At 40.0% G+C, this 27,070-nt stretch overlaps 1 protein-coding gene across 5 annotated transcripts in view; it reads right to left on the reverse strand.

Annotated features, from left to right (window-relative positions):
- Positions 1–8,629: 8,629 nt before the first annotated feature.
- Positions 8,630–27,070, reverse strand: part of Acsl1 (acyl-CoA synthetase long chain family member 1) — a 76,183-nt gene continuing 57,742 nt past the window's right edge. For 3 of the 5 annotated variants that reach the window (XM_004639778.3, XM_023699606.1, XM_023699605.1), the window contains exons 8-21: positions 26,791–26,823; positions 26,517–26,568; positions 25,957–26,030; positions 23,310–23,387; positions 19,367–19,501; positions 17,955–18,089; positions 17,170–17,265; positions 16,206–16,278; positions 14,161–14,249; positions 13,431–13,547; positions 12,357–12,500; positions 10,817–10,918; positions 10,652–10,723; positions 8,630–10,274 (exon numbers count right to left, since the gene is read on the reverse strand). In XM_004639778.3, coding sequence (XP_004639835.1) covers positions 10,134–10,274; positions 10,652–10,723; positions 10,817–10,918; positions 12,357–12,500; positions 13,431–13,547; positions 14,161–14,249; positions 16,206–16,278; positions 17,170–17,265; positions 17,955–18,089; positions 19,367–19,501; positions 23,310–23,387; positions 25,957–26,030; positions 26,517–26,568; positions 26,791–26,823 — 1,341 coding nt within the window. In that variant the 3' untranslated portion in view covers positions 8,630–10,133. Of the gene's footprint in view, positions 10,275–10,651; positions 10,724–10,816; positions 10,919–12,356; positions 12,501–13,430; positions 13,548–14,160; positions 14,250–16,205; positions 16,279–17,169; positions 17,266–17,954; positions 18,090–19,366; positions 19,502–23,165; positions 23,244–23,309; positions 23,388–25,956; positions 26,031–26,516; positions 26,569–26,790; positions 26,824–27,070 lie in introns of all 5 variants that reach the window. The other 2 variants (XM_023699607.1, XM_004639779.3) reach the window with 1 other exon arrangement.

A 27,070-nucleotide genomic window follows, 5' to 3' on the forward strand; every position in this document is an offset into this window, starting at 1 on the left:
AAAAAAAAAAAAATCCCAACCTAAAGAATTACATTGAACCCTTACTTTACATCTTATAAAAAATTACCTAAAAATAGATAAAGGACCAAAATGTAGGAGCTGAAATTATAAAACACAAAGAACAGGACGAAAGCTTCATGGTACTGAACTTGGCAATGATTTCTTTAATTGTGAAATCAAACATAAAATTTAAGATGATGAAAATGTTCAGGCCATAAGTATCTGTAGATGAAAAGATGAAAGCCCTTAATGCCATAGAACCATACCCTTGATACTGGTTGAAATGCTAGATTTTATGTCACTTGTACCCTCCATTATAAAAAATTTAACATGTTTCATGCATCTAGAAGAATTAGCTTCTCAATTAAACTAGCAGTATATCACAGGGATTCCCAAGATGGCAAAGGGAGAGCATAGGGGAAAAGTATTCCAAGATATCCAAGGTGATACAGCATGACGAAGGATCAGTGTTGGCATACAGACTCCCAGCTTGCTCTGGCTGAGGTCGAGACTCATCCCCAAGAATTTGATCTACAATAGTGATGTCAAGGTTTCTCTTGGCAATTTATATTGTGGAGGATGAAGACTCATGAGCTTCAGAGTAGGTAAAACCAGGTGTAGAACTTAGTTTGGGGTGGGGAGAGGACAACAATAAGGCTCATAAGAAAGCCTAACTGTAATTTGGGGACTAGCAGGTAGCTAAGGGCTGGAAAGGGCAGTGGATGGAGGAGGTGAGGCCCTGCAGAGAGGAAAGGTTGCAGCCTTGGGAGGATCTAGCCAATGAGAATCTACAAGGAGAATGGCAATTACTTTGGAAGCCACAGCCAGCATTTCCTATGTTGGTATTTGTGCTATACCATGCTTTTTCCCTCATTGTTAGCCTCTTAGAAATGTTTGCCAAACTCACCAGGCTTGGGGGGGGGGGTTGTTGAAGGAGCAAGGAAAATGTTAGGAGGGGGTACACGGGCGTGGGGGCCAGAAGGTATCCTGCAGCAAGGCAAGCATCTGCTGAAGGCCCTCAGAGTTACCTGAGAAGAGGCCACGGTGGACACTGGAGGACATCTGGTAGTGGGTCCTTAAGTTACATAAAATGTTTTTCGTTTAGGGAATGAGAGGAAAGTGCTATTGCTGTTACAACACAAACTATAGAAAATAAGGAACTACAAAACTTTTCAGACCCTTGGGATAAACTGAGTACTTAGGCATGGACACTTTACCCTGGGGAAATGCATGTGGAGTTGGTTGATGCAGTATTTGTATGTTATTTGTATGTTTTGGAATTATTAGCTTGATGTTTAAAGGAGGGTATTACTATTTATCTTACAGGATTATCATGAAGATAAGAGGTTAATAATATAGAAGTCCCTAGTCATGTAGAAGAAATACCTTTGTTGCCTGCTGCTTTTCCTAGCAAACTTTGGTTAAATTTTCTGTTCACCACTCTGTCCACCAGAGGGCAGGTAAAGAAAGAGATTGGAGGTGAAAATGTAGTTTTAGAACTGAGCTACTCATTTTCAGACCTTGTAAATACTGATTCAAAGTCAGTTTAAGGTTAGTAATAGATGTTTTAACTGCCTTCCTTAGCTTGTTTTCCCCCTTCACGTGACTTCTATTCAGCCATAATTTATCAAGTCCTTTCCTATAAATTTTTCTTAAAGCAAACAGTATGATTTTGTATTGTAGAGGAAATAATTTATAGCTCATTTTCCTGCTTTGTTACTTACATTCTGACAGCATTTCTAAATACTGAGTAAACAAGAATGTCTCACTAAACTCACTGTCTAATAAACTAAGGTTTTTATCAGTTTTAAACAGACCAACTGCTCAAACATCTGTGACTGTGACTCTGCAAAACAAATGGAAATGTCCCTGGAGGGCAGCGGGAGGAAGGGAAGGGAGGGTTTTTTTCTTGAATGTTCCCTTTAAGAGGAAGTAAGAGCCATAACAGAAGTATTAGTCAGTGAACGCTGGGGGTCAGAAAGATTTTTCCATTGTAGCAAATTACAGTGCCATTAGACTTTTTTCATGTCACATACTTTTCAGAGGTCCACGGCTTTATCAGGCCACTGAACTTACTTGCTTTGTAACTAATGTCCTACTTTTTCCAGACTTAACTGGCACTGTTCCTACCTAAGCTGAGATCACATGGCTCACTAGGTCTGACCAGTACATCATGACCACAGGAAGTCACATGCTTCAGATTCCATTCCCAGCTCCCTGAAGAGCCTAGAGCGGCTGGTGCTGGAATGCTAGCAGGAACCTTCTAGTGAAATCCAAGATGTCTCTAGCTAAGGAATAGCAGGCTTCCATCCTGCTTAGGAAATAATTTTAAGATGACTCAAATGGATGTAAAAGGGCCAAGTGAGCACTTTAGCTGCGATAGAAAAGGAAAGGAAAGCACATCCAGAGAACAAGAGTGTCTTAGGAAAAAAATGGAAGGATGGAGAAAATAAAGGAAGAATAAAACATTTCTACAGCAGAGAAATGTCTTCATAAGGTTTCCCTAAACTGCAGTCAAAGAAGAACTTTCTGAAAAAAATTTCACCTTCTTAATGACCTTGGTCACTCTAACCTAACTTTTATTTGGTAAGGGAGTGGACATGGTTCTAAGGCCAGTCCTACTCCCAGGGTCATGGGAAGCCAGTGTCCTTACCTCAATAACTTCCTGCTCAGCCAAGAATGGAATTGCCAGGGGCACATCAGCAGACAGCACCTGATAGCCAGAGGCCCAGGTGATGTACAATCTTCCTCCATAGAACTTTCTCTAGGAGGACACAGCTCCCCGACCCTTTAGCTGCTGTCATGAATGGCAAGGTCAGCACTCTGACTCCTTTGACCTTGCCCCTGAGCCTAATGAATCATTATATCTGTGTGTGCCATACCACTGCCAACAGCTTGGCATCTCCTGGAGCTTGTTCGAAAGGCAGAACTGTGGGCCTCATTCCAGATTTATTGAACCAGAACCTTCATTTTAAGCTCCTTGGGCTGTTTAAGCTCTTTCAATACAAAGTTTGAGAAATTCTCTGACTGTATCAAGCCGCTGAGACTGGAGGGAATAAGAAGCCTCTGAAACGGGAAATCACATGATTCTACCTGTAATTGAGGGAAATCATTCTTGCTGCAAAGTGTTAGCAGAGACCCATACAGGAGACAAGGTGGCCAATGAAAAGGCTAGTGCAGTTGTTTTGGGGAGAAATGGCCTTTGTCTGCACTGCGCATTGGGCACAAGGGGTGGAGGGAAGCGGCCAGACCTCACAGACGACACAGAAAGCATCAACATGACCTGGTAGCTGGGGATGCCTGGCCCAGCCCTGGAATTTCATCCAAATGCATGGCCCTCTGACAACTGAGAATGGGTGGGGCTGAGGAGCCGGCAGGGCATGCCATGGGGTGGAGAAGGCAGTATCTGTGGGTGTGGGAACCACAGACTCAAGCACCCGAGTCCCTCTGTGTCGGCACAAGTTGCCTCATACAGAATGTGAGCAAACTGGTTTCAAACATGTGACACATGTCCTGTTGGTGCTAGTGCTTACCCAGCCCTACAGCAGGTAGCAGAGCCCTGGTGGTATGGTACTCCTATACTCACTTGTAGGGTTTTATAAGCCACACACAAGGCAGGAAGCCTGTGAGGGTTCTTGGGGGGACTTCAATACTACTGCACATGGACAGCTTTGGTCAGAGAAATTTGATAGTCAAAAACCATTCCTCTTCCTCATTAAAAATCTCAACCAGAAAGACTGGATACAATCTTCTATGAAAAATACATGTGTGGAAGAGAATAATCCTGCTTCAGACCAAGAACAGAATCCAAGAACAGTACCTTAAGATTGGTTAGAATCAAAATTCATCTAGCAAGGTTTCTGTTTTAGTCAATGATGGAAAGGGGTTAAGAATTTGAAGGAAAAAATGGAATTGCTTTTCTTTAAGCCCCAAAACATGGAAATAAGGTGGGCCAGTTTCCCAGTCATCCCAGCTGAGTAAAGTGAGTTTAGTATTCATGTATCTCATCAGGGACACATGGGCTAGAGGAAGCCTGGATTGGGGAGGGCCAGGGCGCTAAGGGGTGACATTTTGGGATCTCAGTCTGTGTGTTCCAGACCAAGCTAGAGTCGGGGGTTCTCAGCTTTGCTTTGCTGACAAGAGTTGAAGAGCTGCCTCTGTGCTGGGAACGTGAGGGGAAGATCCCCTGAGTCTGACTCAGCTGCTTTAAAGAAGGAGGGGCTGGGAAAGAAGAATGGGAGGGATGCTCCTGGCCTGCCCAGTCTAACTGGCTGCGGCCCTCACCTCCAAGGTGCTACTGCCATGACCATTTCGATGAAGCCTATTGACTTGTCACACTAGATTCTGTGCGTCTGGAAGCAAGGAGGCCAGAGATTACACAGCAGTCTTCCCTCCTGGCGTCCTTGCTCCACATCTAATGGCTGCATCAGTTATGATAGCTGGAGGAGCCCCAACCTACCTACCTGCTCTGCACCAGCACCTTCAGCAAGCTGCCCGTCTTCTCCCTGCTTACAATGCTGTGAAGAACACCAGCTGGAAATGTGGACGGAAACACAAAAAGAAAATAAGTTCATGGCATTTATCTTCCTTCATCTTATGGCAAATTAAAATTAAAACTGTAAGAAGGTGTATTTACGAAAATTTAGCTGCATTGTGGATTGAGTGAGCACTAGTTAAGAAAACATTCAAAAGTGACAAGGCACTGGGGATGCTGAAAGTACTCGGTGTCACATGTGGGAGGGAAGGGACAACACAACGGGTGATCCAGACATGGAGAGGCCCTGGAGTCAGAAGACCCAGCTCAGCCTCTTACTAGATGTCTGGCCTAGAAGTTGACTGTTCTCTCCCAGTCTTATATTCTCATTTATAAAAAGGAGGTAACACTTAAGAAATACAAGCATTCAGACAGAAGCTTCCTAATCTTCCCATCCAATTACCTGGGCTCTACCTGTGTCTACTCCACATTTTCCCATTTTCTACCATGTTTTCCACTGCAACAGAAGAGTTTAATTGTAGGCTAATTTCTCCCTTAACTACAGTTCCATCCTTCCACCTTCCTAGATGACAGTCATTCCCTTGCCTACTCCATCACTCCCTTTATCAGCATGTCATTATGCTCCTAGGTCTCTGGTTATAAGAGCTACCTCCACCTGCTATTAATCTCCCACATGACACAAGCCACATAAAAATCAGAAGCATTTGTACTGAAGCTTAAATGTAGAACTGCTGGCATGGAGCAGTCTATATTTGATTAGTTCATTGCTAAAGGCAGACAGGAGTGGGCCGAGATCCACAGCCTGGGGCTGAGTTCAGTGTCTGGAGGCCATATGGCAGTTCTGTTCTGTCAGGGGGAGTATGCCAGGGGCCAAATCATGTGTGCTCCAATGTTCTCACCTGGAAACTGGGGATGAAGGCAGAAAATTGGCACAAAATATTGTAATATAAAATGTTCTCTTGGGCTGGGGAGATGGCTCAGTAGAATAAGCACTTCCCTTGCAAGCGTAAGGGCCTGAGTTTAATCCCCAGTTCCACCAAAAACAAAACAAATAAACAAAATACATTCTCAGCATGTGTCAACACTTAGAGGTCTTTTTAGTTATTATTCTAAGTAAATCTTAGAAAGGTGAAAATATTTACAAAGTACCTAATATGCTGAAAAACACTGCTTTGTTGTATTTAGATATAAAACAAGGGTGTGTCCTAACTGGGACCTGAAGGGAGGGGCTGAGTGACATACAAGGGCAGCAGGGCTGCGCTGCTGGAGGGGCCCTTGCCACATGGGTTTCCTGTCTCGGGCTCTACCCAGAAGGTAATCAGACATCTTAGAGCCAGTGGGATGGTGGTGCACACCTCAGATCCCTGCACTCTGGAAGACAGAGGCAGAAGGATCAAAACTTCAAACTCAGTCTGGGCTATTTAGCAAGATCGTGTCTCAAAAAATACAAGAAGTTTAGGGATGTAACTTGGTGCAAAGGCCTTGGGTTCAATTCACAGTACCACATGCATACACATAAATTTTGAGTCATAAACTAGAATAATGGCTCTCAGGGGCTGAGATGAGGGAAGAAGGAGGAGCAACCCAATATAATCATTGCTTAATGGTTACCAAGTTCTTGCTTTACAAGATGAAGAGTTTTGTGGTTGTACAATGGTGACTAGAGCACCAGAATATGAATGTTCACTCCCACTAAACCATACACTCCAAAGTTGTTAACTGGATAAAACTATTAGTCAGTGCTTATCATCAGCCTCAATACAAGAGGACCTTGGTTCATTATTTCAAGTATTTGTTCAAAGCTTCAATGAACGTCCATGATTTTATGCCCATGTTCAGAGCTACTGGAGGAAAAAGAAAGGGGACAGCTACTCTCAAGGACCTCACACTTCAGCCAGGGAAAGGAGCAGGAGAAGTTAAGATAATATAAGGATTTTTAAAAACTAAAGAAGGCAGGATAAACTAAGGAGCTTTCCAATGGTCTGAATGCTTGTCCTCCAGAATTCATGTGCTGAACTTTAATCCCCAAGGTTCTATTTTAATGACATTTGGAAATAGGACCTTTGAGAGGTAACTGAGCCATGGTGGCTCTGCTATCACCAATGGGCTAACTCACTATGTATTAATGGGCTATCAGGGTAGTGGGTTAGTTATCATAAGAATGGGCATGTTATATAGCCATCATGAGCCCTCCTGCCAAGTAATGCTCTATACCTCTTGGGACTCTGCAGAGTTCCCCACAACACGATGACCTTCACCAGATGCCAGGGCCATGCTCTTGGACTTCCCAGCCTCCAAAAACATGAAATAAAATAACCTGTATTTTTTCTAATTATTCTTTAGTGTCTTGTTATAAAACAACAACAAAAAAGGAGCAAGACAAGCCTTATCAGAGGTATGCATAGAGCTACTGCTTTAGAGGAAGTAAACAAACATAAAACACACAAAACGTAAAATGTATGGGACAGAGAAGATGGATTTGAACACAATGGGCTTAGAAAAAATTAGGAGTTAACTAATACCTATGGAAAAGATAATCTTTAAAATGGGAGCATAGGAAGGAGGGTAAGTATAGTGGAAAAGAAAAAGGAAAAAGATGACTGCTAGAAAGACATCCAAAATAGTTCCACAGAGAAATGCAAATTAAAACAATACTGAAATGCCATCACACTCCAGAAAGAATGGCTATCATCAAGAAAGCAGTAACAAATGCTACTGAGGCTGGGGATAAAGGAATCTTCATTCCATTGCTGGTGGTAGTGTAGTTTGGTGCAACTATTACGGAAATCAGTACAGAGATTCCTCAAAAACCTAAAACTAAAGGTTCATCTGACCCAGTATATTCATTTATTTTTTTTATTTTTATTTTTGGCTATATATTCATTTATAATAGCTCAATTTATAATAGCTAAATCTTGAAAACAGCTCATATACTCATCAAAAAATAAACTAGATAAAGAAAATGTATTTCTGTATAGTTGAGTACCACTCTACCATAAACAAACATAAACATGAATCCTTGGTAAGAAAACGGATGCACCTTAAGATCATAATCTTAAGTGTAAATAAATTGGACACATTTACCACATTGTTACTCTTGTGTGAGAAACCCAAGGGATAAGTAGGAGCATAATGGAGGATATTGGGAAACAGAACATTTTCAAGGGGAAAGGGACAAGGCAGGGGGAGGGGAAAAGGAAGGGACAGAAAAGGGAAAAAAGAATGGAAGGAAAAAATGAAAATAAGGCTTGATCTACAATATTTAAATGACAATGGAATACGCTTCTCTGACAAAACTAACCAAAAAAGAGGGATACAAATGAATGACCATTTTGTATCTGCATATTCAAAATAGGATAGATATACAGCTGCATTCTCTTAATTCAATGAACAGAGATTTGTTCTAATAGTGTTTGTTGACAGGATACCATGTCTGCATCTTGTACAATGAATAACCACTAAGACAACAATATGCAATGTATTAATTATTGATTCTGTGCTAGTAATTGGTTTTTTTTTTTTTAAATTTGTAGGAACTTTAATGGTTTTTTTCTTTTTTTTAGTAATTGGTTTTGAAACTGTCTCATTGTTATTTGTTTCTCAATAAAATTATTTTTTAAAAAAGAAAAGAAAAAAAGGTTTGTATAAATGGCAAGGGGAAGACGAGTTAGAGAGGAGAATGGGAAAAAAGAATTAAGATATATTACAGGTATAAATTCCCTATCGTGAATGTGATCAACATATACAACAAATAGACACTAACAAAAATGAATAAAACCATCAAAAATTATAAACAATTCTATAAAAAGAGAATTACTAAAGGATAGTAGAATTAAACGCAGCACAGAACCACTGTTCTAATATCTTTTGGAATGTAGATTTCTAACAAGGACGTTCCATTCCAGGATTATCCATTATTACTCACACTACACATTTCTTCTCTGCAACACATTAGATCTTTTGCCACAGATAACCTGGCAAGAGAGCCAGGGAAGTGCCTGGAGTATTGGAGAACAACCAGGAAGAGAAGTAAGCAGACAGAAGAGACTGGAGGCTGAGGGCCCATTCTCATTCTTCACTTGTGCACATCATGGGCTATTTAGTGTTAAAACTTCAAAGAGATGCTTCACTCACTCCAAATGCAGAAATATTTATTTTGGTTTCCTTCATGGTTTTTGGAAATTCTGTTTTGGTTTATAAAACATAGAAATAGCAACACTTAAAGCAAACATTCAAAACCCCAATGTGACAAATTACTGACTTTGTGCAATTAAGAATACATATATGAAGTTAGGCTACCAAATAGTGTTATTACAATGACAAGTCTTAGTGCAAACCCTGTTGTGCTTGTGTAAAACACATACTCTCATATCCAACAGTGGCTTTAAATGTATAAATGACAGCTCAATTCAGTCAAATGTGGCAAAGACTTGCAATAAAGTGAAATGCTATTAATTTCCCAAATTAACTTACAAAATGTCCCTTAAGAAGTTAATCCCAGGAAATGATTTTTCCAGATTTCTACATCCCAGAATTTTGGCTTGTCAAATATGTTTCACAGAGATCAGGTAGTATCATGATATAAGAACATTTGCTTATTACCCTCCATTTCAATAATTACCCAAGTATAACTATTCCCTTAATATATACGAAGACATGCTTTGCCTGAGAGTTTATTTGGGGGGCAAAAAGGCAAGTTAATCACCACATTATCAATTGATATGAAAACCACATTAAAAGTCCATTGGCCATTACAAACAGTGAGTGGTTCAGTGAAGATCATGTGGACAGCTCTTCAGGCGTCAGCTGAGCATAGTTGATCCAGGTAAGTCTCCCTTGAAATGCCGTCTTCACTGCAGAGTCTAAGGCAGGTTTGTTCACACCCCTGGGAAGGATGGAGGGAGGAACCAGGTGTGGGGGAGAGCACAACAGCAGCCCGCTGTGCAATGAGAGGCCATTCGCTCTGATGAGCCACCAGTCTTCCGAGACTCAGCACCTGCACTGTTCCAAGGTAGACCAGTCCTTTGGTTTCTTGGGAACCTCATGCCCCATTAAGAACAACAGGAGGGGATTGTTTTGAACCCTTACATCAGAAGGGTATAGTGAGTGTATGCGAGATGGTAAAGAGAGGTGGCAGGGATTTAAAAAAAAATCTCTGGTCCACTTGTAATGTTCTCCATCTGGGACAGTTCTTGTTTCTAAAGGAACAGCTTCCCTCCAGTGCATTGTACTCTTCAGAGCAGCAGACAGCTGCAGAATTTGCAGCAAGTAGCAGACATCTCAGAAACAGCAGAGTCCTAACCCCTTGGTTAGAAAAATAGGGAGATAGAAGTTTTAACACCCACCTTTTTAACTGAGGAAGTCTCAAATAACTTAGCACTTTTATAGTTTCCCCTTTACAATTTTAAGGCTCATTTTGGAAATTGTATATCACCATGAGTGTGGTCTGCAATACGAGGTGACTGTAAGGCAGTGTTCCAGTTCCTCTATTAATCCTATGACAAGACCCTGAATGGACAAGTCAAACACGGACGTTTCCTTCCCTAAACTTGCTGCAGTCAAAATTCCCAACATGAAGGCCATCAGTAGAAGCAGGGATGCAGAGGTGTGCCATCTCTTCTGAGCATTCTTCCTCACCTTACACCTTGATGGTGGAGTACAGTTCGTCTATCTGTGACCTGAAATAGTTCCGTAGCTCTGGCCTTTTTGCCTTCATCGTTGGGGTCAGAAGGCCATTGTCAATAGAAAATAATTCAGGGTGCAGAGCAATGCCTTTGACCTACAAACAAACAGGTTGTTAGAGGAAGGGAGAGGACAGAGAAGATGCAATGCAACCTATAATGTCTACACAGCATGCAAACTTTTGGAAGCGATGAACACCCAGGAATTCAAGCCATCCTCTCACTTTAACCAGGCTGTGCTTTCTCAATCAAGCACAGGTATCCCCCCATTAGGACAGAATTGAGCTTGCACCTTAGATGTCAGAAAGACAGATCACAGTCTTACACCAAAAACCCCTCTCCTACTGAGCCACTCCATTATTCATTCCTCCTGTATTTCTTTGTTACCTCATCCTATCTTATGACCAGCTTGCAAAATATCCTCAATCCAAAAATTTGTTTTATGGAAATTAATGCACTTTACTAAAAATCATACCTGTTCAAATGGTTTCAGACCAGAATCCTTCCCAATTCTCACCATATCTTCTAGGATAGCTTTTTTGACATCCTAATAAGACAAGAAAAATATGAGGTTCCTCATTAAGGGCCTGCACTTGATGTGAAGTGGACAGAGGACAGATGGGACACTTCAGAGTCTTACCTTGTTTCTGCACAACTCCTCAAAGGATCCCTCAAAGCCTCTCTTTTTGGCCCAGGAAGCTAAGATCTCAGCATCTGGTACCACAATTGCTATGAGAAATGCCTTTAACACAGTGAGTCATTACAGTGAGTTAGTCCAAGTGCCCTCAAATAGAAGTCCTTCATTTTTCTGTATCCCATGCCCCTAGAGAGTCTAATTCAAGTTACAGGTCCTTTCCTGAGAACATACTCCTGCCTCCACCCCACGCCTACGAGCTCCCAAAGTGCAGGTGCAGAATTCCTGGCCCTGGGAAAGAGATATCATCAGGAATGTTGCAGTTTTTTTTTTTTTTAAAACACTGCAAATCAAAATCTAACAAAACTTTAATTCTTACTTCCATGTGTACTTGTTAAAGGCAACTTGTAAAACTAAAACAAAGTCAAATGAAGTGATAGATATCAGCTACTTGCTTCAGAAAAAATAAAAGGAAAATTTATATCGTCTTTTTAAAAAATATGGTACAGGATCTCACTACACAGCTTGGACTCATAGTGATCTTCCTGTTTTCAGCCTCCCCAGTGCTGGGATTACAGGTATGTGCCAGCACTTCCAGTCTCAGTGGCCAGGTCAGCATACCAGGAGGTGGGGCTGGCATGTCATGTGGTACCGGGAATCGAACCTTGGTCCTTGTGCTTGCCTAAGCAAGCACTTGGTCTGCTGAGCTATCCCGCTAGCTCTCATATAGTCATTCTTCTTCTTCTTCTTCTTTTTTTTTTTTTTCAGTATAGGGTATTGAACTCGTGACCTTGCTCTTGCCAGGCAAGTGCTTAAGCCACAAAGCTATCTCCCTGGCCCCATCATTCTTAAAATCTCTCTGGTACCACAGTCTTTGTATCTTAGTAACAGTAAAGATAAACAAAAATAAAAAGCATGGCAAGGTTCTAGATCAAATAAAAATAAGTGCAACTTTAAAAGATTCATTTTCTCATATGAAAATATTCTGAAATAATCTTCAAACTGCAACAATGTCAAAATACTAACTTTCAGGGAACCAAGACCCCTTCTCTTCCTTGCTAACATGCACCCTACATTTTGGCAAATTTATACTTCTTTGAAAAATTGGTTTTGGTTTTCTACTTTGAATGTAATTAGTTCACAACTACAGTTTTCTCAAAAATTATTTAGCTACAGATCATAACTAAGCTAGGCTTGTATGTTTAAAATTTTAAAACTTTCTCATAATTCATATATAATATTTTTCTTACATAATTAAATTAGAAGTATATACTGTATGATCCACCTTCCACTATTTTTATCTGACCACCACTGGTATAACTACATCGTTATAATTAAAATTAAAATACGGAAGTCAAGAAGAAAAAAAATTCTGTGCAGGAAATGCCAAGCAGCAAAAACCAACAGTGAGTCAATGACTATCTAACAGGTCAGACACAAAAGTCAATGTTTATTTGTCTGAAACTGCCAATTATACCCCAGCACCTGGCAGACAGCACAGGTGATCTTGAGTGTCACTTTCTCAAATGGCCAATCTCTAACACACCTGCAAGCTTTCTCCGTGGACAAACACCTGGGCCACAGGTTCACTCCGCAGGTAGATATTTTCAATCTTCTCAGGTGCTATGTATTCGCCTTGTGCCAGTTTAAATATGTGCTTTTTCCTGTCAATAATCTTCAGTGTACCATTCTGTTGATCAGAAAGGAAATGGCTGTAAGCACTACAGTATCAATTATAACACAGTACAAGGTATTTGCTACATGTACATACTCTTTTGATCCTAATAATATCTTGAAGAGGCTGGTATTAGTGCTTTTTACAAAGAAGGAAATAATTCTAAGGCTTATAGAAATTTAGTAACTTGCTCAAAGGCCATTCAGTTGTGTAGAAATAGAAAAGGGACCACAGGCCCACGCCCACTCTTGCTTCACCACTTGGCACTGGTGACCTATCAGCCCACTAGCAGTATCTGTGTCTGTTATAACATGTCATATCACGTCATTTGGTACCAAGAATCGAACTTATCTCTGTGCTTGCCAGATAAGCACTGCACTGCTGAGCTATATCCCTGACTGTTTCCTTAGTACTGACATACCTCATTCAGCCTCCTACTAAATGAAGGCCCTACATATCTGCAAGTCTGTCAGGTTCTGTGAACATGGCACAAACCTTCCACAGGGCCTGCACAGAGTTAAGGTTTCAAAAACTACACAAAGGTGGAATTTCAGATTCTGCTGTCAGTGCTGAGCAGGGCAGGCATGTCAGGTTCTTTGGGAAGGGCCATTCACCTCACAGGATAACGGTGGGAATCCCAGCTAGCTACAACATCAAAGAATGGTTTCCACATTGTAAAAAGCCACAGTCTCGTGGATTTCAAATGAGAACCAGCAGCTGAAGTTGATGTTAAGCATCAAAACAAATTTACTACAGTGCAAGTCAAAGCACTAAGAGTATCAATGCTAAGAGTATGCTAAGAGTATCAATCTGTCTTTTTAGGAAATAGAACAATGAAATGTCCATTCAAGAAGGAGAAAGGGAAAGAGAAGCTGCCACTGAGCAGCTGAGCAGTAAGTAGGATATATTTTTCCCTGTGGTGGAACAAACACATCAACAACTTACTGGTAGCCATTTTCCAATGTCCCCTGTGTGTAACCAGCCATCTTTATCCAAAGCTTCTGCTGTTTTTGCTGGGTCCTTCAAGTAGCCCTTAAATACATTTGGCCCCTTCACACATACCTTTAAAAAAAGAAAATGAAAAAGAAAAAAAAAAAATCGATGTGTTAACAGCATTTCCTAGGGATCCTTCAAAGACAACTGGGGTATTGATGTCTGTACGTATGCGCCAATCTTTAGCTAAGAGCCCTCAGTTTCGTAATCCTGAGGGAGTAACGAGAACTCCATCAGATCTTAGAGGCACCTCTAATGCCCACTTCCCTTTCTTACTTGCCTCAGCTGCAATCACATTGTAGGGTTAATGCTTGCCCTGGGTTCCAGCTCACAGCGGCCAAAAAGCTCCAGAGGGCACTTTTAAGTAATCAGACTTACCATCCAGGAGACTGAGGCTTATTAACAGGCATCAAGGGCAATTAGCTGGCAGGAGATGGGCCCCAAGGACCTAGGCCACTGAAGCCTCTGCCTCATGCTCTGGGGCTCAAGTCTCTTAACACGTATGGCAGAAAGCAGGCATTATGTCCTCCATGAGGCCGCCTGAGACTTAAACACAAATGAAGGCTGTCTGACCCCAGGATCACTGGTACAGTCAAGCTCAGTAGCAGTGTTGGGACCACTCTCACTGGCTGCTATTCTAGGAAATGCCACTGGAGCCAATGACTAATGGGGTTTCACTCACCTCACCCTCGCCCTTGGAAGCCATGTAATTCATTTCTTCCACATCCACAAGTTTTATGAAATTGCAAGGCATTGGAGCACCAACGTGGCCTGCATATTAAATAAGAAAATGATCATTCCTAAGAGGATAGCTAATATCCTCTAGCCACAGTATTTTTGTAACCAATAAACCTCCTTATAAAACAGCTGTTATCAGCTTCTGGTCTCCACAATTATGATCATTCCCTCTAGTAAAATAATCTAGCATAGTTTCTTCCTGGAAGCAAAATGAAAATATTCAAGTCTTTCAGGGACCTTGTCTAAATTTGAAGCTATTTTTGAAGTATAAATAATTTAGCTGCTGAGTTTAAAGGATAAGTACAGACCCGTGGAAGCATGCCTTCTGAAACTGTCAACTTGTATTTAGGGTCAGATGGAGATCATGTATTACCCTCCTCTACCACACATACATATAAACTTCCTGGGGTTGCCATTCTCTCTGACAGAACATACAAAGACAGCTCCAGAAAACCAATTATTCTCTGCTACACCACATGGTTCTGATCAATTCAGCCTTTCTTTCATGAAGTATAGATGCCTCACATTTTATTTTTTATTTTTAAAGATTTTTTATGTATTTAGGACAGGGTCTACAGAGTCTACAGGGTTCTCACTACATAGATTGGATTCGTAGTGACTGTCCGGTTTTCAGCCTCCCAAGTGCTGGGATTACAGGTGTGCGCCACCATGCCCAGTCTCAATCATCTTTCAGTGCACCCCTAGGGGCGGGGCCAGCACAGCATGCTGGGGATCAAAGTCCAGCTGCTGTGCTCTGCCTAGATGCCTGACACTTTTAGTTTATTAAGGTAGGACTGTGCTTATATCCAGAGTCAATGTAACTCTCTTGTAAAAAACAAAAAACAAACAACAAACAAACAAACAAACAAACCCCTGTTAGGATTGGATTGTCTTTCCCAAAGCAAAAATATCTAATATTAAATACATTTTAGGAGAACCAAAAATAATTATTCCTATGTTTTAATAATTTTAACATATGAAGATCACTATTCCAAATTCTCTGGATTTTTAAGCAACTTAAGGTTAAAAATAAACACCATAAAGACTCACAGGCTGTCAGCATTAATCCTAGAATTACATTGGTAAATAGTGCTAGCTGCTAAAATCTATATTACTAGATGGCACTGGTAATATATACCAGGTAAGTCAGGGAAGTTTACTTTTTGTGGGGCCAAATATGCTACCAATAGAACAGGGAAGAAAGTGTAAACGTTTTGCAGTTGGACTCAGGTTGGAATCTTGACTTTATAGCTATAATGCTGTATAATTCTTCTCCATGTTCACATGCTATTTAAGCAACAATATATAATTTTCCTCGCACTTTTTTCACAGGAATAATCTCTCACATAATGTTCATCTTAGGCACACATCACAGAACCTTATCCATGAGAGATACATAATTATTTATGTTATTTTTTCTCCCCTTTTTTGCTTCGGAACAAGGGAGCTTGTGTTTATTTCTACCTGTAGTCCCACCATCTAGCACAGCACATAGTATAAATTTAGTAACAATGTTTTGCATTAAAGTTGCCAGCAAATGGTAAGACCCTGATCAATTACTTACAAGTTCTATTGAACCAGACAGTCTTACTTTAGTATAAATGGCATCCTCTCTCATTGTTTTCCTCAGGTTACAGGCAAATTCCTACTGTCACCTGGCATTATAGTCAGATCCCCAAAATGCCATTATAGTGACCATAGGGGGCAATTTCCACCCAGCTCCCTAGATTATTGGTTTTTTTTTTTTTTTTTTTGCGGAACCGGGGATTGAACTCAGGCCCTTGCGCTTGCCAGGGAAGCGCTTATTCTGCTGAGCTATCTCCCCGGCCCCTCCCTAGATTATAAGAGTGTTTACTCCAAGTCCTAATTATTTGGGACACAACACTTGCATAAGTTGGCTAATGTGCCCATTATTAATCCAATCTCAATCATTCCAGTCACCAAATTCCAATGAGACAGTTCCAGGCATGGCTGTCTGGCCAATTGTACCTGCTGTCCAGTCTCCAGGTACACTCAGGGAGCAGCCAGCGGTGCACTCCGTCTGTCCATAGCCTTCGTAGAACTGGGATGCCAAAAAGGGAAATATTACTAAGGAGAGACAGCCATGCTCTTGCAAGGAATATACATTGAAGTTTCACTACCTTCTGAGTAACTGCTGATTATGAAACCTTTTAAAAATTTTCTGTGTATTAAGTTTACTCAATGGCACAAAATGCAACCAAATCTTCACTCACAAATACTACCCCTTATCCATACTCCCTTTTTCTTCAACTTCCTATGGATGGGGAAGGGATACTTCTAGATGACAGGTTACTACTACTGACCTGGGAGTGTAGCTGCTTTGTTAGTTCATGGTGTACCCCACATGTCCTATCTGTCACCATACCCTGTCCCCTTTAAAACATGCTCTCAAAATGCTTTGTGAGTAGGCTTATCACTTAGGATCCATTCTCACACCTGTATGTTTGATTCCACAGGCATGGCTTATGCCTCACCCTAGAGAAATTACACAAATGATGGATACAAACACATCTTCCCTGCCTATGATAAAACATATAAATACTTACTTCTCTGAGAAATCTAGCAATGACGTATCTTCCAAAAAAAAAGTTAGAACTAATACAAACACTCACATTGTGGGTAGGGAGGCTTGGTCAAAGAACACAAAATTTCAGTTAAGAGAAACAATGTGGTGACTATACCTAAGAACAATGCCTTGTCAATTTGAAAACTGCTGTGAGAATAGATTCTAAGTATTCTCACCACGTACAAAATGAGAAGGATATGAAGCCATATTAGTTTGAGCCATTATACAGTGTCTCTGCATACTAAAAAACATCACTTTGTATACCACAAATACATACAATTTTTACTTGTCAATTTAAAAAACCTGAAACAGTATCAAGGGTACCATAAAGTCTAAGACAACCCCATGATACAAAAAGCACCCCACCTGACAGCCAAGGGCCGCTCTTAGGAACGTCAGCACAGTGGCGGATACAGGCGCAGCTCCTGTCACCATCAACCGGACTTTTCCTCCCAGGCTTGACTTGCATGGTAGAGAGAGAAGGAGAAAGTGAGCACTATATACAGGCAAGGCAGTTAGCTCCTCAGGCAAAGACACATGCCTGGGCTCTCATGATCCATCTGCGCCTAGTGAGTAAACCCAGCTAATGATCTACCAGCTCTTTTGGTTAGAAAGGGAAAGAACTCATTCTCAGGACAGAGAACTCCCAGATGTTTACAACAGGAACACGAGGCTAGAGTCTGTTTTTACCCAGAGCTACTCATTCACTTTTTACAAGTAAAGAAATAAGCAAACATGTCTGCCACAGGAATTTTAAGGAATTAAAATAAGAGTAGGGTGGATTTGCTGCAATAACCACCATTTGGCATTTGAGAGAACATAATTTTATTACATGTTCTTTATTACTCATGTTTATAATTTTACCTCAGGGGTGACATACTTGTTCTAGAACAGCTAAACAAAGTGAGGAATAAGAAAGCCTAAAATTCCCTGAATCCTCTTCCCCTAGATGGGTAGAAGACTCTCCAGGTGTCCCCTGGAGACTGAGGAGGTTTACTGAATGGCTTTGTCCTTAATTTTTAGACATATTCCAGAACTGATAAAATCATGTCATTTCCCTTACCTTCATTTTTCTTTCAAAAAATAGCCCTCATAGAAATCTAGAAACCCAAGCGAGTTCACCTGTGAAATAATAGCTGTGGGTCTATTACCTGTATTTTGTGGAAGATGAGTTTATCCCACACACTGTTGTTTCTAATGATGCCACTACGAAGCTCTGCTTCTTTCCTCTTGGAGGCAAAGTCCAATAGCCATCTTTTCAGTGTGGTGTTTGCTTGTCCAAAAATCTAATGAGGTAGGACATAAGAAGATTTTCACACCACCAAAATGGCCAGAACCAAAAAGTCAGGCCTAACAACTGCTAATAAGATGTGAGAAACCAAAACCTGTACACTGCTGGTGGGGAAGGAAAATGGCACAGCTGCTTTGGAAAAACAACCTGGCATTTGCTCCAACAGTTGAGCACAATATATATGACCCAGCAATTCCATGCCTAGGTGTATACCCTGGAGAAGTGAGAACATATGTCCACACAGAAACTTGTACACAAATGTTTGTGGTAGCTGCGAAAAGCTGGGAGTAGCCCAAATGACCAATAACTGCATGGTTAAATGTGATACTTCAATATAATGGAATATAATTCAACTACTAAAAGCAATGAAGTACTGACTCATGCTACCTGTAGAAGTAAAAGCCAATGAAAGAAGTCAGTTACTAAAGAATAAACATTGCAAGACTCCATGCATACAAAAGTTCAGAACAGAGAAATCTCTAAATATGAAGGTAGATCAAGAGTTGTTGAAGGTTGAGGAAGGTAGAAGCATGGCAGATGCCAACTACAAAAGGTAAAAGGAGGTGGTGATAATGAAAATGTTCTAAAATTAACTATGGTAATGTCTTCAGAATTTGTGAAAATACTAAATTTGAATTATACCCTTTAAATAGGTGAACTATATGGTATTGAAATTATATCTCAATAAAGATGTTTAAAATTATTTTTAAAGAATGGTTAAAAAATGAGAAGGGTCTCAGAGAGAACAGAAGCTGTACCTCAAAGTAAAGAGTATTCACACTGCCCCATCAAAAATGGTCTTGCCACACTATGTGGTGCCACTCAGCTCCCACCTGAGCTGTGTTGCTCCTCTCCAGATGGCTAAGTAATATTTTATATGTGCGCAGAGCTTTACAATTAATAAAATCATTTAATAATTATTTCTGTTTGATCCAGTAGCAACTTTGCAAGACAGGAAACAGTGGAAGGGAAGTCACAGTCAGTTTTATAGATGAGAAATTAAAGGATCAAACACCAGTGCACAAATAAATAACACGATTCCTACCTTCTACCTGTAGTGTGCATAATGGTTTGTGTGTTTATGTGTTTCTATAAAAATCCTTCCCTCGAAGGGTACATGTATTCTAATTTTACAGAGGAGCAAACTGAAGTTCGGTAGGGGTAAGAGGTATGGGGTCACACAAACTGTTTGTGGTTGAGCGCAACTCAGACCCGAGCCTCTAACTCAGAGCCCAACATTGTGTTCCCCACTCTTTGCCACCTGGAACTTACTCGATCAAACATGCGGTTCAGCAGTCTTGGAACCACGGGAAAGATAGTAGGTTGAAGCGCCTTGAGGTCATCCATAAGCAGCCTGATATCTCCTTGGAAAAATCCTATTTTAGCTCCATGACACAGCATCACACACTACAGAAGTGGACAGAAACAACACGCATTTCATCACTGCAGCTGGGGCTGTCAGCATAAAGAGACAACACACAGAACTTGAAGTCTTAGAAGGTTCTACATATGGACAGCATCTTTAAAAAATTTTTTGTATTTATGGTCACTATACAAATAATGTAGAGATACGGGGTTTCTCTTGGTCATCCTGAATATACAGGTGATAGCATGAACTCTTTTAACGATGAACAAAGAGGTTTTAAATTTCAGGATAAACATCTGCTGAATGAATTACATGTTTTTATATACTCCAAATATTTTTAGTCTTCCAGAAACCTTAGGGGTAATTTATTCTCAAAATAAAAACTATTTTTTTTCACGATTATTATTTTTATTGATGTAATAAATACATAAAATTTACTATTGTAACCATTTTAAAGTGTAGTTCATTGGCACTGAGAACATTCACATGACTGTATAACTGTCACCATTATCCATCTCCAGAACATTTTCATCTTCCCCATCTGAAACTTTGTACCCATTCAGCATTAATTCTTCATCTTCCTGTCTCCCACCCCTTGAGAAACCACCATGATTTCTCTGAGTTTGATTGCTCTAGGGATCTTACACAAATGAAATCATACAGTATGTGCCCTTTTGTGATTGGCTTATCTCACTTAGCATAGTGTCCTCAGAGTCTATCCACACTGTGGCGTGTATCATAATTTCCTTCCTTTTAAAGGCAGAATAATATTGTACTATAGATATATACTGCTCTTTGTTTGTCCATTTGCCTTTGGATGGAAAACATTCTTTTTTGAAGGACAGAAACAACACCCCTGGACATGTGCTTTACATGGTATGCTAGTGTGGCCCAAACAGGGAGTAATCAACTTCTGCTCTTTAGTGCTGACTCTGAGGCTAAGTAGTTTTGTAGCTTGAAATCAATCACATACTCTGCCTGAGCAGCAGTGTCCTGCTTTGTACAATCTGGGGTCTGTACAGTCTTTCCTGGGATGGTAAGCTTAGAATGACTAGGTCCTCCTCTCAGTCTTCACCCCTGTAAAGCCCTGTTCTCACTTAATTCTAAGCTTCTGGCTTTATGCAATTTGCTTTTAGTTTTTATCACAGCTCAATCATGAATTATATTTTTGATTGTTCTCCCTTCCTCTATTTGGATCATTTACTCCCCCCCCCCGCCTTAATAAAAACTATTATTTGATTCAAGTCCACTTATTAATATCTCATTTCCTTTATTTGAATTAACCTAGAATTTTCTGAAAAGACCTTTAATAAACTGAAGTGAAGGTACCAAGATATCTAAAACGAGAGTGCTTGCCATTGGCCTACAACACATTGCAGGACTGTTCTCCCTATCTAGTGCAAGCTGACAAATAATCTACTGATCATAAATTTAGAAAAGGAGATCCAAAAGATGGTGCCCCAGAAGTACAAACGGCCTTCAGCCTTAAAGTAGAAACCACTGGTAAGTACGCCAAGGTTCACCGCTGAAATACCTCAGGCTTTTCCGCAGCATGATCTGCCTCCCAAGCACATCTCTAAAGCTACAATTAGGTGCACCTCGCCTGTTGGTGACTCAGTTGAGATCTCCTTATAAGCTCATAAGATCCAGAGATGGGCAGTAACAGAACACTGAGGAAAGATGGAGTCTAGTGACCCTCGGCCTTTAGGGATAAATAAACCTCATGGGGCAGCAATTAATGAAAATACCAGCTCTCTACTAGTTAACTGCCTCCAGTGCACAGCATCTGGCATACAGGCAGTGCTAAGTAATTATTCACTAAATAATACATGGTGCTCACTGTTTTTCCTATGGTATAGAATACAGTATCTCCAAGGAAAAATGACAGCTCTTGGTTGGCTTTTAAATTTACTGCACAATTGTGCACAGGGAGCCCAAGCAAAGTTCAGTCAAATATCACCTTGCTTTTCAAAGGGCATTTAAAATATTGGTGAAAAAATTAGTCTGTTCCTTTTGTGTTCCAAGAATTGAACTCAACACTTTACACTTGCCAGGTGGACATTGTGCCACTGAGCTGGCCTGAAAACTTTAGTTTTTAACTCACCCACTGGGAATAAGCACAACCCAAATCAGAAGTTTCTGTTTACAGAAGCTTCATCAGATTTATAAAACTGAGTGAATAAGAGGCTTCCTTTTGGTAATAAATAAAAACAAGAGACAAGAAAAAATATGTCATAGGACTGTCCTGCTACAATGCTATATATGGTTAGATTTCTAAATTTCTATGTAAAAATATATAATTGTTTATTCCCATTTTAAAAAATATTTTTAATTGTTTTTTTCTTCACAATCTTCAGGGATTTAAAGATTAACATATCAATACTTGATAGTATGGGCCAGGGAGATGGCTCAGTGGAATAAGTGCTTCCCTGGCAGGTGCAAGGGCCTGAGTTCAATCCCAAGTTCTAAAAAAAAAAACAAAAAACAAAAAACTTGATGGAAAATACCTGTTCCATGTTATGTCTAAGATGTTTGATATTCACACAGATAGTGATGTTAAGCTCAACTGCTTAAGTTATAGTATAATAATATCATTAAGCTTCTCTTCTGTAGGGTTAACAACTTAAGTTTGTAGACAAAAAATTAGAGAAAAAGAAGGGCTGCAAGGACAGCTAACATTTTGGTCCTAGCCTTTCAAGGTCAGTGAGAACTCAGGACATAGGAGAACCTGTACTCTAACATCCTGTAACTCAGCTGTATCCCAAATTTACTGATCAAGGAGATTATGGGGCCACAGAGGGAAGTGATCGATGATGTAGAGCATGCCTAAGGAGAGTCACATGGAGAGAAAACATCCTCTCAGGCTTTCACAGAGAGCAAATTGGTCAAGCAATGGCTGTGACTTATCCACATGGCTGACACTGACAAAGGATCTACAAACCGGTACAGGGTTTCAGGATAAATCCTGAGGGGATCTGACTGACCTTGTCAAATACAAAAGTTACATTTCTTGCTATATAGGTCTTGCTTTATCTTGGTCTTAACCATCTAGCAGAAAAATATAAAAATGAAGTATAAAAAGTAAGGCCATATTAATATGCTGAGCTGTAAAAGGCTCAAGTCAACAACTTCTGACATTGCTCTTTCCTATGGATAACCCACTACTATTATGGACTACTGAACTATATTTGATTATTTTGCCTAGTTCATGCTCCTACAATATTTAAATGGCAATGGAATATCCATCTCTGACAAAACTAAACAAAAAAAAGGGGATACAAATGAAAGACCATTTTGTATCTGTATATACAAAATAGATAGGATAGATATACAGCCACTTTTAATTCAATGAGAAGATTTGTACTAATAGTGTTTGTGGACAGGATATCATGTCTGCATCTTATACTATGAATAACCACTATGAAGACAACAATATGCAATGTATTAATTATTGAAACTGTTTCATTGCTATTTGCTTTTCAATAAAACTAATTTTTAAAATCTTCCTTTTACATTAGCCCTCCTGGAGTCATGTCCATATTAGTATCATTCAAAAAGCTTCCAATTTTTAAATGAAGGATTAAAGTTCATATACCAGGTTAGACCCAGGGAAACAATTACATTCTTTCCAATAATTTGGACTGTTTCTAAAATGAGGCAGAATAAAGGACTGTCTGGGGGGATGACAGTCTGCATACCACTTACCTGCAGAAGTTGCTCATACATGTGTGCAAGTGGTAAGAATGAAATGTGTATGTCACTGGCATTCAAGACAAGAGCTTTCTGTAAAATACAACAACTTAGCAGAACACAGGCAAACAAACTGAGAAAACACAACCAAATGCCTACCTCTACAACTGTCTCAAACATGTGGGCGAGAGGCAAGAAAGATATCAAAGTATCATCGGGGGAAGGGTTCACTGCATTCTGAAAGCAAAGACACCAGCAAGCAGAGAAGCATTAAGTATTCCAATATTTTCCCTCTTCCTTTCAGAGCACCTAATACCTCAACACCATTTTGTATTTAATTAATTTATTTTTTGAGACATTAGGGATTGAACCCAGGGCCTCAGCATGCTAGGCAAGCATTTTACCACTGAGCTATATCCCTAGCCCTTTGCCCACTTCTGACATCCTTTTAAATTTTAAGACAGGGTCTAAGTTGTCAGCCTGGCCTCAAATTTATGATCCTCCTGCCCAAGCCTGTCAACTAAGTGTGTACCACCAGGCCCAGCAGGAAACTGTCTTTACATATGATTCTTTTTCTCACCAAAGATTAAATGAAAAGCAGTACTTTATGGAAATAGAGTAGAGACCCATGGTCATTCTCAATAACACAGCATATCCACTGCAGGAATTTTTTTTTCCTGTGAGGGTAATTTTGCCCAAATTGGAATGTTAAGGGATTACGTGCTCTGTACTTCAGAATTATGGTACCCTGCTGCCCAGCAAGTTCATCTGCACCTTGAGATATACAAGAATCCACTCCAACATAAGCTAGCACGCTATGTTGCAAATGGAAAGGGAGGGGAGACAAGACAACAAGAGTTCCAAGGTCATTTACCTTCTGAATAAATATACCTACAGTACTTGAATTTGAGCAACATTTTTTACTTTAAAGCTCTATATTCCCCATGAAAAGATCCCAATTTCTTTCAGCAAACCTCAGATCCAGCACTGAGGGATTTGCTGTGCTGTAAAACTTTGATCAGGCAAATTAAGTATGGATATCTGGTTTCCCTCAGAACAGACTCAGGGGCAGCCCAGCAAGGGTTTGCATGAAATGTTCATGTTAACACAGAATTCTTGCCAATAGAAACTGCTGCCACACTAAGAAATAAAGGTTGTTCATAAGTTACCTAGAGCGTTATGAACTCACTTTCAAGCCATGGTCTTTTTCTCCCCAAAGCGAGGTCATACTCGGTAATAAAGTGACAACACAAGAAAACCCCAGCCCTGGGCAACCTCAGCAGCCTCAGAAGCACTGGACGTAAGTTGAGCATGCTATCACTTTAGGCTAATTTCATTCAAGGATGACTTCATGGCAACTAGTATTTCTTATTATGAAATTGTTGCATAATGAGAGCTCAGATTCAGTCATAGCCACACTTCTTTTTTTAGCCCTGGGGCTTGAACCCAGGGCCTCTGGCATGCAAAGCCTTCTCTCTACCACTGAGTTACATTCCCAGCTCCCATACTTTTAAATTTACAAATTAATACATAAAACAATGACCATTATCATGGTTATTTTATAAACTTAAGAATATCTTTTGATAGTATAATTGATTTTAAATAGTTCTGTAATCATGTTCTTCAAAAAGCCATCAATGCATTTAAAGTTGTCTTTGCAGATGTTAGATATTAAAATTTTACTTCTATAAAGTACTAAACACTGAACTCTATTTGGAAAACATACCCAAGAAAGGTATTTGGGACTAAGAAAATAAGTATAGAGTCAAATCAAATGTCAAGATTGCTCAGAGATAAACCTTTTGCAGCCACCAAATCTATCCATTCCCCAAAACCATAAAGTGCAAGCTCTTGCCACAAAAACCAGGGCTACAGAATACCCTCTCCCCAGAGATTGCAAAAGCATGTAACATGTAACATATAACCTGTTACATGTTGAAATAATATGAAGGAGTGGCACTTTATTGTAAATTCCTTTACAATGACAGGATTGAAATACCTCCTTGGCACTAAGAACTGCACTGTGTCCCCATTCCAAATTCCTTTACTAAAGTCCTTGCCTCCATGTATCTGGAGGTGGGACTGCATTTGTGGGTGGGCCCTGCTCCCATAGGGCTGGTGTCTTAGAGGAAGAGACACCAGGCACTAGGGGAGGTCACATGAGAACCCCATGAGAAAGCTGCCACCTGCAAGCCAGGAAGAGAGCTCTCACCAGGAGCCAGATTTGCTGGCAGCAGACCCTACACTTACGGTCTCCAGAACCCTGAGGACACAAATGTCTGTTGTTTACATTGCCCAGTCTGCAGTATTTTATAGTGATGACTTGGCCAAAGTAAGACCTTAAAGTGACATACTTAACAGGAAGTTAATTAAGTTCGAAGTTTTAACCTTTTTCATACAATGGGAGTCAAATTACTCATAATGAATAATAACTCAAAAACCTTTATCAGCCTTTAACTCTTAATTTCTAACTTGAATAAACTGTTTTTCTAACACTAAATAGTGGATAAAAGCACAGAGAATCATCTCTTAGCTCTTTCCTGGTTATGTTTACAAGCATCATCCAAATGGTTTCACTATATAAAAGCTGTAGTAAATTACATGTGCCAATTCATTATAATTGTCACAAATAAAATGTGGAGACTAGGCCCACAAAGAAAACCTTTTGAGCTTCAGCAGAGCTGCGCTAAAGTTCAGGCCCTGTGCAAGTTTCTGATAGGGCTTTATACACAATGCTGACCTAATTTTGCCTCTTCACTCTTGAGGCCTAATGCCATCAGTATACGTGAAGGAAGATGATACTTACCTCTGTTGCTTTCACAAAAGCTGAACAATCACACACTACATTTTGGTGGGTGATCATTGCGCCTTTGGGGTTGCCTGCAGAGCACAACAGAAGCACAGCATGTTAAGTAAACGCACACCATCCAAGAATTAGGAGCTTTAATGCCTCTACTGTTGGCTACACCCATGGAGAGCCAGATGCTGAGTAACATTATGTTCCTCAGCAAGCACAACAACCAGCAATCCTTTCAATGATATGCTATGTTAAATAATCTTCATTAATGTTGGCAAACTTTACAGGGTGTGTAATTAGAGAAGAAAACCCAAGAATTTTATGCCTGAGATATAAAAACATAGTTTGAATCTAAAGTCACCTTGGATAAATGTTTCAGTGAAAGTGTGGTACTCTCAGATTCTGAGAACACCTTATGGAGCAACAGGAAGACAGCACTAAGCCCTATCTGTCTCTCTTGCTTTCTTTCATTTCATTATAATTAGCTAACAAAACTGAAAAAAAAAAATCCAGGTGGAATCTATAGTCTTTTAGATATTTCTCAGAAGCAATTTCATCTCAAAATTTACCTGTAGTCCCACTTGTGAAACAAATTATTGCAAGATCTTCAGGTGCTGGAGGCTGAAGAAGATTTTAAAACATGGTTATAAATAAGAATAGAAGACTATAAATCCTGCAGTGGTGGCAAACCTAAAACACTGTACCTTAGCCAGCTATGAAAGTTCTACAACTTCTCCACCACTGTCCTAAGGTATCACCCAAAATCTCTTAACAATCTTCAACATAAGAAGATAGTAAACACTATATACAGAGTTACAACAGGGTCTAAGATAGCACGCTTACCTTAGGTTTTCTTCTGTTGGCTCTTCCAAGACCCTTAAGTAGAAGAAAGAGAAAGTCTTAAATGAAAACATTTTCTAACTGTAAAGAATAAGGTCACCTTAAGTCACTTAAAACTATTTTTGCTAAGGTTCACTCACAGCTAGCTCAAAGAAAGTTTTTTAATTAAATACACTATAGTAGTTTTAATTACCTAGAAGTAAAATACTATTGCTACAGTGTGGGTTTAGATGTCCCCTCAAAGCCTCATGGAGGCCATAGAGTTTGTGATGGATTCATGGTC

The sequence above is a fragment of the Octodon degus genome, unplaced genomic scaffold (assembly GCF_000260255.1).
Source record: "Octodon degus isolate 3935 unplaced genomic scaffold, OctDeg1.0 scaffold00114, whole genome shotgun sequence".
In the NCBI taxonomy this organism is placed as follows: domain Eukaryota; kingdom Metazoa; phylum Chordata; class Mammalia; order Rodentia; family Octodontidae; genus Octodon; species Octodon degus.